Source organism: Chiloscyllium punctatum, chromosome 24 (genome assembly GCF_047496795.1).
Source record: "Chiloscyllium punctatum isolate Juve2018m chromosome 24, sChiPun1.3, whole genome shotgun sequence".
Classification (NCBI taxonomy): Eukaryota; Metazoa; Chordata; class Chondrichthyes; order Orectolobiformes; family Hemiscylliidae; genus Chiloscyllium; species Chiloscyllium punctatum.
In genome coordinates, this window is record NC_092762.1 from 76,497,531 (window position 1) to 76,514,204 (window position 16,674).

At 43.4% G+C, this 16,674-nt stretch overlaps 1 protein-coding gene across 2 annotated transcripts in view; it reads left to right on the forward strand.

Moving 5' to 3' along the window:
* LOC140494710 (guanine nucleotide-binding protein subunit alpha-14-like) overlaps positions 1-16,674 on the forward strand; it is an 88,335-nt gene that overhangs the window by 38,409 nt on the left and 33,252 nt on the right. For both annotated transcript variants that reach the window (XM_072594223.1, XM_072594224.1), the window contains exon 2: positions 15,358-15,542. In XM_072594223.1, the coding sequence (XP_072450324.1) occupies positions 15,358-15,542 (185 nt within the window). The remainder of the gene's footprint in view (positions 1-15,357; positions 15,543-16,674) is intronic.

Sequence of the window (16,674 nt, forward strand, 5' to 3'; positions counted from 1 at the left end):
ATCATCTCCAACAAGAGAGAGTCTAACCATCTCCTCTTGACATTCCATGGCATGTCTATCACGATATCCTCAGTTTCAACATCTTGGAGGTTACTATCAAAATCTGAATTAAGCCAGCCATATGAATAGCATGGGTATAAGGGAAGGTTAGAACTTGGAATTCTGTGGCAAGTTACATACCTCCTGTCTCACCAATATCTGTCCACTATCTACAAGGAGCAAGTCAGGAGTGTTTTGGAGTCCCCTCCACTCACCTGACTGGGTGAAGTGAGTATCAGCATAAGGCATTCTGCATGATTGGCACCTGATCCACCATCTTCACCATTCACTCCTTTCACTAACAATCACATTGGCAGCAGTGGGTACAATCCTTAAATAGCAGCTTCCCACCCTGTGATCTCTATAACCTAGAACATGACCATCTGCAAGTTCCTCTCTGTATTGCACACCATCCTGATGTGGACATTTCTTTCACAGTTGCTGGGTCTAAATCGTAGATCTCTCTTCCTAAAAGCACTGGTGGTGTACCTAACCCTCATGAACTCATGGGCGGCATGGTGGCACAGTGGTTAGCACTGCTGCCTCACAGCGCCAGAGACCCAGGTTCAATTCCTGCCTCAGGCAACTGTCTGTGTGGAGTTTGCACATTCTCCCCGTGTCTGCGTGGGTTTTCTCCAGGTGCTCCGGTTTCCTCCCACAGTCCAAAGATGTGCAGGTCAGGTGAATTGGCCGTGCTAAATTGCCCATAGTGTCAGGAGTGAATGCAGGGTAGGGGAATGGGTCTGGGTGGGTTATCCTTCGGAGGGTCGGTGTGGACTTGTTGGGCCGAAGGGCCTGTTTCCATACTGTGGGTAATCCAATCTAATCAAAGTCAATTCTGGTGAATATGGCATATGGCAGGATTCAGTCTGGGCTGAGGGAGGTGAACTGATTTCAACAGGCTTAGAGATATTAGGCAGCAGCTGAGATGCCAGTGGATGGTATCAAATATAGCAAGAGGTGAGCAGGGAAAGCAAGTGAAATTCAAAATGACCAAACAGTGACCTTAAAAGGGTAATTACATAAAACCAGACCTACTGGCATGAAATAACCTTTGGTTGCCAGGGCAATTTCTTTTGCTGTTTAGGTAATATTGAAGATTTATATACAATTGCAATAAATTGATGGCACTAAGGCGTGAATTCCTGTAGTTGATGCTTCTTAATATATACTAATTGTGTTGATTTCATAAAACAGCTGGAGGTTATCACTCAAGATCATTGCAGTGATTACAGCTCAGGCATTTACTCACCCTGGGACTAGTGCAGTATTCACACAGTCTAACATACCACACGAAACCAAGAAACAGAAGCTGACTAGATGCAGAAACATAATTTCCCTGGCAACTCCTTGGCAAGCATTATCGAACCGAGTAGAGTGAAACAACAATATTTTGGAGGCAGCAACCTCACAGTGAAAGCTTAAGTTTGCTACAATTGATCCTGCCCCACCACCAAATGCATTTTAAGGCCGTTTCTTGGAGTTCTTTACCCGGCTGACTTGGGATTAGTTTGGATTGTCTGTGGGATGTGCCAACATTTATTGCCCATCCTTAATTACAATAGACAATAGACAATAGACAATAGATGCCGGAGTAGGCCATTCTGCCCTTCGAGCCTGCACCGCCATTCAATATGATCATGGCTGATCATTCCTAATCAGTATCCTGTTCCAGCCTTATCTCCATACCCCTTGACTCCACTATCCTTAAGAGCTCTATCCAATTCTTTCTTAAAAGAATCCAGAGACTGGGCCTCCACTGCCCTCTGGGGCAGAGCATTCCACACAGCCACCACTCTCTGGGTGAAGTAGTTTCTCCTCATCTCTGTCCTAAATGGTCTACCCCGTATTTTTAAGTTGTGTCCTCTGGTTCGGCACTCCCCCATCAACGGAAATATGTTCCCTCCTGCCAGAGTGTCCAGTCCTTTCATAAGCCTATACGTTTCAATCAGATCCCCTCTCAGTCTTCTAAACTCAAGGGTATACAAGCCCAGTCGCTTCAGTCTTTCCGTGTAAGGCAATCCTGCCATTCCAGGAATTGACCTCGTGAACCTACGCTGCACTCCCTCAATAGCCAGAATGTCTTTCCTCAAATTTGGAGACCAGAACTGTACACAGTACTCCAGGTGTGGTCTCACCAGGGCCCTGTACAGCTGCAGAAGCACCTCTTTGCTTCTATACTCAATCCCTCTTGTTATGAAGGCCAGCATGCTATTAGCCTTCTTCACGACCTGCTGTACCTGCATGCTTGCCTTCATTGACTGGTGGACAAGAACACCCAGATCTCTCTGAACAGCCCCTTTACCTAATTTGATACCATTGAGGTAGTAATCTGCCTTCCTGTTCTTGCCACCAAAGTGGATAACCAGACATTTATCCACATTAAACTGCATCTGCCATGCATCTGCCCACTCACCTAACTTGTCCAGGTCACCCTGTAATCCCCTAACATCCTCATCACATTTCACCCTACCACCTAGCTTTGTGTCATCAGCAAATTTGCTAATGTTATTGCTGATACCATCTTCTATATCATTTACATATATTGTAAAAAGCTGCGGTCCCAGCACGGATCCCTGCGGTACCCCACTGGTCACTGCCTGCCATTTCGAAATGGAGCCGTTAATCACTACCCTTTGTTTCCTATTAGCCAACCAATTCTCTATCCAATCTAGCACTTTGCCCCCAATCCCGTGCGCCCTAATTTTACTCACTAACCTCTTGTGTGGGACTTTATCAAAAGCTTTCTGAAAGTCCAGGTACAGTACATCCACTGGATCTCCATCGTCCATCTTCCGAGTTACATCCTCAAAAAATTCAAGAAGATTAGTCAAGCATGATTTCCCCTTCATAAATCCATGCTGACTCTGTCCTATCCTGTTACTATTATCCAGATGTGCCGTAATTTCATCCTTTATAATAGACTCCAGCATCTTTCCCACCACTGAGGTCAGACTAACTGGTCTATAATTTCCTGCTTTCTCCCGCCCACCCTTCTTAAAAAGTGGCACAACATTAGCCGCCCTCCAATCCTCAGGAACCAACCCCGATTCTATTGAACTCTGGAAAATAATCACCAGCGCATCCACGATTTCCCGAGCCACCTCCTTCAGTACCCTGGAGAAGATGGTGACCCGCCCTCTTGCACTGTAGATAAGATTACTTACAGTGTGGAAACAGGCCCTTCGGCCCAACAAGTCCTCACCAACCCTCTGAAGTGCAACCCATCCACACCCGCTCCCCTACATTTACCCCTTCACCCAATACTATGGGCAATTTAGCAAGGCCAATTCACCTAACCCGCAATTTTTTTGGACTGTGGGAGGAAACCAGAGCACCCGGAGGAAACCCCCACAGACACGGGGAGAATGTGCAAACTCCACACAGACCTCTTACTGTGTACCGTCAATCCTATCACCTGTAAATCTGCAGACACGGGGAGAATGTGCAAACTCCACACAGACCTCTTACTGTGTACTGTCAATCCTATCACCTGTAAATCCCATTGCACTGAAAAGGAGAACATCCATCTGTATGCAAAGCTACAATTCTTTTTGTTGTGATTCTCACTCCATTGAAATATGAGCTAACATTTGCCCCACACAAGAGCCAGGCAATGACCATTTTCAACAAAAGAGAATCTAACCATTTTGCCTTGACATTCACTGGCGTTACCATCACTCCCACTGACAATATCCTGGGCATTACCATTGACCAGAAACTGAACTGGACATATAAATACAGCGACAAGAGCAGGTCAGAGGCTAGGAATACTTCAGTGAGTAACTCCCCAAAATTTGTCCACTATTGAGGAGGCACAAGTCAGGAGTACGATGGACTACTCCCCACTTGCCTGGATGGATGCAGCGCCAACATCACTCAAGACGCTGAACACCCTCCAGGTCAAAAGAGCCCACTTGGTTCACACCACATCCATCAAACATTCAGTCCCTCCACTGCCGATACACAGGAACAGCAGTGTATACTATCCATGAGATGTATTGTAGTAATTCACCAAGGCTTCTGAGACAACTCCTTCCAAACCCACAATCACGTTCATCCGGAAGGTCAAGGGCATTAGATACATGGGAAAACCACCACCTTCAAGTTCCCCTCCAAGCCACTCACCATCCTGACCTGGAAGTATGTCCATTCCTTCAGTGTTACTGGGTCAAAGTCTTGGAATTCCCTCCCTAACAGCATAGCATCTTAAACAAGATAAAATATTATAAGGCACAGGGTTATAAAAAGTGAAAGAGGTCGAAAAACAGAATGTTTCAAAAAAGGCTTTGTGTTTACATACAGCGAAAAATGCTTTACAGACAATAGCACATTTTGAATTGCCATCGCTTTTACAAATTTTGAGATATGTGGTAATGGGCAGTTAATCTGTTCTAAATGACACTGTGTGGAGGTACCATTGTTGGACTTGGGTGGACAAAGTCAGAAGTCGCACACCATGAGGTTATAGTCCAACAGGTTTACTTGAAATCACAAGCTTTCAGAGCGTTGCTCCTCCATCAAGTGGTGAAAAATTACCTGACGAAGGAGTAGCACTCCAAAAGCTTGAGATTTCAATAAACCTGTTGGACTATAACATGTCATAACATCGTGTGACTTCTGACTAAGCGAGTGATAAATATTGCCCAAGACCAGGCGGTATCTGCATGCTTTTGTTCAAAATAGCAGTGAGAGTAGATAGGCTTTGGTTTTAGATTTTATTCCAAAGACAGAACACTATCTCAATACTACCATGAAGTATCAGCCTAGACTTTTACACTGGAACCTCTACAGTGTGACTTTAACCCATCACCATTTAACTGCGAGGTTAGACTGAGTCAGATGACATTGGTTGCAGATAAAATTCCAAGATTTAAGGTTTAAGCAGCTGGAAGGGCAATTTATCAATGCACAGTCATCAGATTATTGTACTCACCTGAGTATAACTTAAAATGTTAAGATGTACCATTGAGAACTCTAGTGAAGGTTGATGCAAGTCACTATGCTTAGTTATAAATACGTCCCATGGATTGAATTTGAGCTGGTTGGGGTGGGGTGGGGGAATGGGCATGGGTGGATAATGTGGAGGTGGGAAATATGCTTTTGACAGCTGGATAAAGCAAAATGTTTTGTGCCAGGTTCATCACTGAGATTCAGCCTTTTTAGGATTATTTCAAATAACATTTCTTACTAAAATAAACATTGTTTACTATGGTGTGAAATTAAGTATACAATGAAATTCCCATGTTTAAGCATGGGAAGAGAGACATGGTCAATATGTTATTATTAATGTTTTTTAAATCACTAACATTTATTTTAGTTGGAACATATTCATCTAAAATATCACAGGATTGATGATAATCTGACAGTAACATTCCACAATGAGTAATGTCCCCTCAGGATTAGTTCAAAGGAAATTGTTCAAAATGTACATCTACCTTTGAAAAAATACAAATATTCTTCTTTCATATATCTGATTCCTTAATCTGATACACATAAAGCCTTGTTACATTCTGGAAGGTTTTTATTCCCTCACTTCAAACTCAATAACCTCCAACTGTAATTTCATGGTTGTCTGTTTCAGACATTTTTTAATCAACCTGTTAAGGGATGCTATTACATACCTGTTCATCCTGGATCTCCTAGTCCAGACGTGAGGACATTACCACTTCAACAAAAGAATCCCCTTGTTCGTCTGTTTTATTGATAATCTGGAATATGTTTCTGAAAAGGGTGATAGAAGCAGATACAACAGGAACTTTTCAAAAGGTCAATACTTAACAAGGAAAAACAAACAGAGAGCTATAGGGAAACAGCAAGGGATTGGGACTAATTAGATGGCTAACAGCTAGTGCAGACACCAGGGCTTGAGGTGCTTCCTTTTGTGCTGTGAGAGTCTGTGGTAATACAGTCGTTACTGTCTGTAGGTCTCTATGTTATTCTTCTTAAGGATTCTTCAAATATTCTATTGCAAGTAATCCTTCTATCAATATTCTTACTGGATTGTGATGAGGAACATTGTAACTGTCTGATTCTTTCCCAGGACCTCTCCCAGTTTTTGTTTCCCTTGGCAATTTACATTCCATCAAAACCTCATGTGTAAGATGGGTTAGCTGGTACTTGGTTGTTTGCAAAGCTCAGCACAAGCTGGAAGAATAGGACCTCACTTCTGCTTGGGAACTTTATATCCTGCTGGACTCCAGATCGAGTTCAACAAAGTTAAGCCTTGAGCACCTTCGTCACACTTTCCCCACACAGGCTTTGTCATCATTTCTGATGAAGGACACGTGCCCAAAACGTCAATGCTCCTCGGACGCTGCCAGACCTGCTGTGCTTCTCCAGCGCCACGCCTTTTGACTCTTGTCATCACAATGTCTACTATTAAACACAACCCAGTAATAGTCTCCATTAGCAGCAATTCATTCTCCCAGACTGACCATTATCCACTCCGTTGTCTGTTCAACTGTTTTACACTCTCCTTGGATTCTTTCTGCACCTATCATTTACTCCTTACCCTTACCCTATCTTCTGCACAGGACAGGGGACACAACGAGCCATGTACACACAGGACAGGGGTCACAACCACACCGTCCCGTGGCCCAACATTTTAACTCCCCCTCCCACTCTGCCGAGGACATGGAGGTCCTGGGCCTCCTTCACCGCCGCTCCCTCACCACCCGACGCCTGGAGGAAGAACGCCTCATCTTCCGCCTCGGAACACTTCAACCCCAGGGCATCAATGTGGACTTCACCAGTTTCCTCATTTCCCCTTCCCCCACCTCACCCCAGTTCCAAAGTTCCAGCTCAGCACTGTCCCCATGACTTGTCCTACCTGCCTATCTTCCTTTCCACCTATCCTCTCCACCCTCCTCCCTGACCTATCACCTTCATCCCCTCCCCCACTCACTTATTGTACTCTATGCTACTTTCTCCCCACCCCCACCCCCCTCTCATTTATCTCTCCACTCTGCAGGCTCTCTGCCTCTATTCCTGATGAAGGGCTTTTGCCCGAAACGTCGATTTTCCTGCTCCTCGGATGCTGCCTGAACTGCTGTGCTTTTCCAGCACCACTCTAATCCAGAATCTGGTTTCCAGCATCTGCAGTCATTGTTTTTAACATGCACAATGACCAATCCACATAACCTGCACATCTCTGGACAGTGGGAGGAAACCAGAGCACCCAGAAGAAACCCACCCAGACCCAGGGAGAATGTACAAAGTCCACACAGACAGGTGTTCCCCAGTTGGAGTTGAACCCAGCTCCCTGACCCTGCGAGGCGGCAGTGCTACCCACTGAACCATCACGCCATACACTGTACATAACTACATTTGAGCTCAAGAACAAAACACTACTGTTTGCGGCTGTGCTACTTATTGGTGTCAATTAGCTTTGTTAACTGGATCCAAGTTTGTAGATAAATTAGAAACATAGACATGGAGCTTCTCTTGGACAGAATCTATTGATCAGATCGACTTCTTACAGCTCTGACCCAGCTGTGGCCTCTTTATCAGCACATGATTAATTAATCAAGTAACACACATTACCCTTTTCCATTTTAATGTTAATAGCTTGATATTAACACATTTTTAGGGATACTGTGCAGGTTAGTGCATTGTCCTTTACTTTCAGCATTGAAGGTGAATTCCACCAAAGACAAATTATCTGAGTAATGTCTGACACAATGATCTCAAGTGAAACCAGTTTGGCTGCTCTCACCTTACATTCCATCAATCTGACTGAACTGCAGAAAATTATTATATTGTGTGTCACACTCAGTTGAAAATGTCACGAGTAGATATGATGCAAGTACAGAAACACCTTTTATCGAGGGAGGAAGTGCTATTCAGATCCCAGGTTGTTGGCTTACTGTGGGTGGTAACTTATCCTGAATCCTTAACTTCTGCTATAGGTTGACAGTGAAGGATATTTCGTTCTTTGCATTCATCCTGGCTATATATTTGGGTCATGCTCTTCATTTAACCAGGGGAGATATCACTGAGCAACTTCCTCAGGCCCGATATTCAGAGAACGTGGGATGTTACTCAATTTCTTTGCTTTTTGTGGCTGGCAATTGTACCTAACTAATCCTCAAAATGTTACTCAAGGCTGTGGTCATACACCAAGTGGTCGCTCATTCATCTTCTGAAACATAGTGGGGGTGAAATCAGTTTGTGCCAGCGATAGAGTCATAGAGATGTACAGCATGGAAATAGACCCTTTGGTCCAACTCGTCCATGCCAAACAGATATCCTCACCAAATCTAGTCCAATTTTCTAGCACTTGGCCCATATCCCTCCAAATCCTTCCTATTCATATACCCATCCAAATGCCTTTTAAATATTGTAATTGTACCAGCTTCCACCACTTCCTTTGGCAGCTCATTCCATACAGGCACCACTCTCTATGTGAAAACGTTGCCCCTTAGGTCCCTTTTATATCTCTCCCCTCTCACCCTAAACGCATTCCCTCCAGTTCTAGACTGCCCCACCCCAGGGAAAATACCTTGTCTATTTACCCTATCCATGTCCTTCATGATTTTATAAACCTCTATGAGATCACCCCTCAGCATCTGACACTCTAGGGAAAACAGCCCCAGCCTATTTAGCCTCACCTTATAGCTCAATCCTTGCAACATCCTTGTAAATCTTTTCTGAACCCTTTCAGGTTTCAGGAAACCAGAATTGCATGCAATATTCCAAAAGCGGCCTAACCAATGCCCTGTACAGCCACAGCATGACCTCTCAAATTTTGTATTCAATAAAGGGAAGCATACCAAACTTCACTGTCCTAGCTACCTGTGACTCTACTTTCAAAGAACTATGAACCTGCACCCCAAGCTCTCTTTGTTCAGCAGCAGTCCCCAGGACATTACCATTAAGTGTATAAGTCCAGCTCTGATTTGCTTTCCAAAATGTAACACCTCACATTTATCTAAACTAAACTCCATCTGCCACTCCTCAGCCCATTGGCCCATCTGATCAAGATCCCATTGTACCCTGAAGTAACCTTCTTCGCTGTCCACTACACCTCTAATTTTGGTGTCATCTGCAAACTTACTAACCATACCTCCTACGTTCACATCCAAAGCATTTATATAAATGACGAAAAGCAATGGACCCAGCACCGATCCTTGTGGCACTCCACTGGTCACAGGCCTCCAGTCTGAAAAGCAGCCCTCCACCACCACCCTCTGTCTTCTACCTTTGAACCAGTTCTGTATCCAAAAGGCTAGTTCTTCCTGTGTTCCATGAGATCTAACCTTGCTAACCAGTCTCCCATAAGGAATCTTGTCCCCAGCCACAGTGTGTGGTTCTGAAGTCACATGTAGGCCAGAACAGCCAAGGAGAACAGGAGGATTTCCTTCCCCAAAGGACACCAGTGCACCAGATATGTTCCTCCGACAATCCACAATGCTGCCATGGTCATCAATAGATTCCCAAATCCAGAATATTGTTTATTGAATTCAAATTCTGCTGCAGCAGGACTTAAACCCAGGCCCCAGAACATTAGCCGAGCCTCAAGATCAGTATCCATTAGGTCCCTGACTCCCCTTTTAAATGTGCCCCTAAGGAAACATCAGCTGGAGGACGATGAGAAGCAAAATAGATGAATTCTCAATATGAACTTCAGGAGAAGCTTGCAGTGAATTGAAAGGGTATAGCTCAGTCCATTCTGCCTCAAGGGAACACATGGGAGCACACTTGTTGCTGTTGGAGTCATCTTTCTGGTGGTCATGAGGTCCTTGCAGCTGACCCCAGCTGAGCAGGGCCACACTGAGTGAGACTTTCAAAAGTTGCCTTTGTCACCTCCTCTTATCCACTGGCACAGTTCTCATTGCCCCAGTGCCACCCTTTCATACCCTATACGAGAACCCACTGAGGAGACAGTGTCTGCATGATGGAAGGTGTCTTTGGTGGGGTGTAAGGTTGGTCCTTCTAAGTTTTGCAGCTGAAGCTTGACCTAATGACAATGAGCAAGTTGGTCCCATTGCTTGGATGTTCCCAGCTGCGGAGAAAACGGGAAGAGGTTACAAGAACTCGCATTGGACAGGAGAAGCCTCTGCAGTGCTGAGACCTCCCAAAGTTAAAAAAATCACACAAAATTAGGTTATAGTCCAACAGGTTTATTTGGAAGCACTAGCTTTCTGAACGCTGCTTCTTCATCAGATAGTTGTGAAGCAGGACCATAAGACACAGAATTTATTGCAAAAGATTACAGTGTCATGCAGCTGACACGATATATTGAACAAACCTAGATTTGTTCAATAAATCATTTGTTCAACAAATCTAGGTTTGCTCAATATATCATTTCAGCTGCATGAATGTAATCTTTTACAATAAATTCTGTGTCTTATGGTCCTGGTTTACAACCACCTGATGAAGGAGCAGCGCTTCGAAAGCTAGTGCTTCCAAATAAACCTGTTGGACTATATCTTGGTGTTGTGTGATTTTTAACTTTGTTCATCCTAGTCCAACAGCTGCTCCTCCAAATAATTGGAACCTTCCCATTGTAGCACAGTCTTTGGAATACTATCAGACAGGGTACACACTTAATGAACACACTGGCCCAATAACACCACCAATCTTCATCGTGCCACACCTGCATTCTGCATGATCATGACCCTGGTGATGTCCATAGCTCACTCTGTTCCATGGTTGCGATCACATGAAGGTAGGACCCACACCCCCCTAATAAATCTGGGGCTCTCACGGATGTGATGAATCCAGTCCACAAGGACAATGGAGAGCCAAGTTAAGGCATGCTGTTATCTCTGGCCAGTGCCAGCTTCTGCTATTTATTAGAAGCTGCATATGTCAGTGCTATCAGATCCTCACCAACACCATGGCTCTGAGCTGTTCTGAGGAATCAATTAGTACCCTGAGCACAAACCCCTCCCCTGTTCAGAGACAGGGTTCAGGTTGTACCCTGAGTTTCAATTTATATTTCTCGCTCCTGGAAGGAATATCCAAGCCATAGTTCATATTTTGTGAACCAGCTGGAAGGATCCAATCATCTGGAAAGATATGATAGTGTTGAATTAGCTTTATTGTCACGTGCACTCAAACTAGTACAATGAAAAGTTTACATGTCGCCGCCTACAGTGCCCTCTCAGGTATGGGGGTATAAGTAATAAATTTGTTCAAGTTCAGAGACATTTATAATTTATTTATTGAATGCCAGGAAATGGATAAAAACTGCCAAAGGGTTTCCATGAATCAGCCAACGTACCAATTGTATTACTGCAGAATCCTTTCTTGAACCTTTCGGGAGATCTGTTGACAACTGTATATGACACATGTGACCTTGTTGTGCAAGCTGCTTGCTCAGCGATTCACCCCGTCTTTTCCCTAAAGCTAAATAACCTAGCTGTCCCAAAGCTGCATTGACAATGGACTACAATCCGAGAGTGTGAAGGACAGCATGATTTCTGGAACACTAGCATCTCATCACTTTGATTTAAGCTGAAAGCAAATGTTTCTGCAATCAGTGAATGCCTTTAACTCCTTCAGGGCCATGTCTGAACTCCTGATTGCTTTGTCTGCTGGGAACACAATGTGGTTAAACACTTTCTCTCACTGGTGTGAAAACAAGACGACTGCTTGTTGTCATATTTTTACTTAATGTCACCGGTTTTCTGGCAGATGAAATTAAATCTGTAAATTCCTGCTTCTGTTTACTTAAGGATCATCTGACTGTGTTCCGATGTGCACGTCAAGTTTCATGTTGCATTTTACCACATTGCATCTTCAGCATTCAATGGAAACAAGACGTCAAACACAATTGTAATGGGCAGGCAGGGTTCTTAATGCACAGAGGACAGCAGAAATGAGAATTGTCCATTCAGTCTACCAGGCTGCATCCAACAGTTCATGGATGGGCCATCCTGAAAGTTCCACTGGCGTGTCTCCTCAGGGACATGGCCTCAAGATTAGGGGGAATAGATTTAGGACAGAGATGGGGAGGAACTGCTTTTCCCAGAGAGTAGTGAATCTATGGAATTCTCTGCCCAAGGAACCTTGATTAAATATATTCCTGCTGCTTCCCAGTTCTGGATTACTTTGCTTTTACAGGCAATGTTGAAGTGAGGAAGGTGCTTCAAGTTTACATTGTTTCTGCTCCCCAACACATTTTGTCCATGACTTGAGAAAAATCTCACGAGCAAGAAATGTGCCTTTCTCAAATTTGAACCTGCCACCTATCCCTACGAGAGCTTTCATTTATCCTTTTGATATTACTCAATCAGGCCCCCTTTATGTCATCTCCTTTAAATACTGAAGAGAACCTGAGTCTCTGAGCTCTCTCCCAGCAACTGAAACTCCTGTTATGCTAGAAATCCAGGGGCACTTCACAGGCTGATCTGACCACAACGCCATACCGTTTAAACACACAGCCTCCATGTGGAAGTGAAGTATATCATGTGAGCAAAAATTGACCATGTTTGTGTAGAACAGCCACAAATGGCACCAAACACAAAACCACTTAGACAGCCGGTGACATTGAATTGTGTAAAAGGGGAAAACAGAATATATAAAAATGGGAAGTGATTCTGCAGATAAAATTCTCCCTCTCCCTTATATACATATAGAAACAAAATTTTCATTTCATTACAGGTACCCATTTTTAAAAGTTTTCACTTATCCCATTCTTCATTATTTTTGCATTGTCTGTGTTGACCTGGTGGTAGGGAAGCTACAATTAACCACAATTGTAGATTTGTACATGAGAAAGTACTTGAATTACATTTACTTCAATATTGTTATGGGAGAGTGCCTATGGCAATGTGGTAACATCGCTGCCGCTAAGCCTAGGTTCAGTTTCCCTGCCCCAGCAGTGTCTAATAATGTCCCTGAATAGATTAATTAGGCAATCTCTAAATTATTATGGTCTGAGTCTATAGCTGTGTTAATAAATTGGTATTTGTTTTGTGCAGTGGAGCACAGTTTTGAATTGGATTACAGTCTTAATTTCAATTTATTTGCCAATATCAGAATTGAAAATGATTTGGCATCACACGCACCCCAGAAATGGACCTTGATAATATCTCCCAAGTATTTCATATGTATTTGCTGTATATTAAAGTGACTCCATGCAGATTCTTAAGATACAGTATTTCAAAGTCAATGATACATGTTGCTAATGGCAATATTTTATCATAAAGAAGGAAAAAACAGTAAAACTGGTGAACATTGGTCCACCTTGTCTTGTACACTATAAATGGAGAACTAGTGTGTTCAATTTCAAGGATTAGTTTCCAAACTGTTATGCCACCTCCAGTGTACTGAGAGTGCACTTACTTCCTTGCCTGCAGGTGTCAACGTTAGTATAACAGATGAATGTTTTAACTAATTTATTTAATTGTACGTAACCCAGGGAATATTTAAAGTAGCCTTAAGCATGGAAAGTTAACCACAAAATGTTTCTCATTTATTTTAGTTGGAGGAGCTAAGTGTGGCAGTAGCTGATGCTGCTTCTCCAACCATCTGCTGCAACCATCCTCTGTTCAAAACATCCAATGCTCTGGGTGTTTGAGGGGCTGCGATAGCAAGAGGACGACATCCTCATTGACTCGTTCTGCAGCTCCCTGTGTGCTGCAGCATGCTTTTTGCATTGTTCCCACTTTTAAGAGTCTTTACCCTCCTCAGTTTGGCACAATTGTTAAGAACCAAATAAAAGCCATCCAAAATTGTGTTCTGTATATATTATCCTGAAGTAGTAATCATTAAATAATAAAGGCATTCCTACAGTACCTTCTCAACCTCGGGATGTACCAAAGCTCTTGAAAGCCAGTGTATTACTTGTGAATTGTTTTTCATGTTATAGTGCAGATTAATACAGGAAACATTTTGTATGAAGCAAGTCCTGGAGGATTTGAGCTATAGGGAGAGGTTTTGTAGGCTAGAGCTGTTTTCCCTGGAGTGTTGGAGGCTGAGGGGTGATCTTATAGAGGTTTATAAAATCATGAGCTGCATAAATAGGATAAACTCTTTTCCCTAGGTTGGGGGAGTCCAGAACTAGAGGGCACAGGTTTGGGGTGAGAGGTAAAAGATATAAAAGAGATCTAAGGGGCAACGTTTTCACTCAGAGGATGGTACGTGTGTGGAATAAGCTGTCAGAGGAAGTGGTGGAGGCTGGTACAATTGCGACATTTAAAAGGCATTTGGATGGGTATATGAATAGGAGGAGTTTGTGGGGATATGTGCCGGGTGCTGTCAGGTGGAACTAGACTGGGTTGGGGTGTCTGGTGGGCATGGACGAGTTGGACTGAAGGGTCTGTTTCTGTGCTGTACATCTCTATGACTCTAAGTCCTCAAAACCTGTGATGTGCTAATGATGAGGTCATTTGTTTACAGTGTTGTTTGAGGGCTAATTTTTAGCCAGGACAGTAGGCAAAACATCTTGACTCTTCTTCACATAGTTCCATGGGATCTTTTAAATGCACGTGAGAGGGACAGTACTGCCTTGATTTAAGTCTTATTTAATAGATGAGCACTACCTCAATACTGTACTGGAGCATCAACCTAGATTTTGTGCTCAGACTCTTCGAATGGGACTTGAATATGCAACTGTGACTCAGAGGGAAGGGTTCTACCAGTTAAGCCTCAGATAGCTCTTTGGCTGGCAAGCCTGGCACATATTACCTATTTACACTGACCCTGAAATAAAAATGGGATGAGCCATTCTTTTAAGTTCTTCATTTTGAACTTGAGGCAAGTGAGTTAATTGCCTTGGACTATGTGTTCGAGATAATGTAACATTAGGATTATTTGTTCTGAAACCAATACACCAAATTATGTTCTCTTTCATAACTAGCCTTAATTTGTGTGGTACATTAGACTTGGGGATTGAGAACCGAGCACTATAAACATTTCAATAAAATACATTTTAATCGATGTGATGAGGCTCTTGATTCTGGGCTGGTCAGCCCAGGATTCCAGAAATAAAGGACCATATATCTCAATCCTCACCCTGACCGAAAGCCACTTACTAATTATAATCTTAGAGCTCCATAGCTTCCCTGTCTATTCACACAACATTGCACTTTCCAAGTGGACACAGCAGGCTAGAGACATGCACCAAGGTCTGGGCTTCTTGAACTTCCAATCCCTTTGCTTTCCGTTGACAAACACCTTCCTTTCTGGCCATGTCTTTCCAACGTCAGCTTGTCTCTGAAACCAGGGACTCACCATGTAGCAAATTTGTGTGCAAGATGATATAACAGAACAATGCACTGCTGCTCCCAGCCGCTTCTGGCTGGTTTCTGTGATCTGTCACAGTTGAGGATTCTAATTTGTACCTCACTGTCTCTTTTAAACCAGGCACTGGAGAAAGTGGCAAGAGCACATTCATCAAACAGATGAGAATCATCCATGGGTCTGGATACTCAGAGGAAGACAGGAAAGCATTTGCAAAGTTGGTCTTTCAGAACATTATCACTGCAGTACAGTCTCTTGTCAGAGCTATGGACACATTGAATATACAATATCAGCTGCAGGAGAACAAGGTGAGAATAAAAGGAATGATGTTAAAAATGGCTAATGTAAATCTTTTAATTTTTGATTGTTATGTATTGGGATTAGATTGCCTGTTTTATGAAATGATGTTTCTGCTGTCTACACTTAAACAGTTTCCATTACATCTTATGGATCGTAACCTAATAAATAAGAACAGGAATAGGATTCATTCTTAAAGTCAATCCAGTGGCTTCTCTGCCAGCCAAAGCTTTTGAGAGATCGCATTGGTGCCAAAATTAATGAAAAAGTATGATCAAATGGTAAAGTTGGCAGTTGTTCCTTTCTATCAACATCCCACAAACAACAGATGATGAATGAACAGTTAATCTTTTGTTTCTGGTGTTGTTTGAAAGAGGAATGTTGGCCAGACACTCAGAGAACTGGTGACTGATTCTCAAATAGCTGCATGAGATTTTTAATGTTTACCTGAGACAGGCAGACAGCAGCTCGGCACACTGAGCTGGCTAAAGGGCCAGACCTACCTCCCCCCTCCTGCCGCCTCCGCCACTCCAACATTATAGTGCCTCAATATTCAGCAGTTTGATTTACAGATGCCCCCGCCAATGGGATCCATCGAGCTGTTCCATTGCCAATGTTTATATAGTTTATCTATCTGTATAGATAGCTATATAGATATGTTTATCTATACGATGCACAGCAGCACCTACAGTGTGGAAACAGACCATTTGGCTCAACCAGTCCACACCGACCCTCCGAAGAGTAACCCACACAGACCCATTTCTCTCTGACTAATGCAACTAACACTATGGGCAATTTAGTATGGCCAATTTACCTGACTTGCACATCTTTGGACTGTAAGAGGAAGCTGGAGCACCTGGAGGAAACCCATGCATTCCCCCAAGAGAATGTGCAAACGCCACGCAACCAGTTGCCCGAGGCTGGAATCCAACCTAGGACCCTGGCTCTGTGAGGCAGCAGTGCTAACCACTGAGCCACTGTGTTCTATACAATGCACAGGAGTACCTGCCAATGTTGCTCCGACAGTCCCTCACATCCACATAACGTCTCCACCAAGATGAACAAGGGCACCTCAGAAACTCCATCATCCCCAGGTTACACTCACCCAGCATTCTTCCTGTTCCTTTATTGGTGTTGGTCACT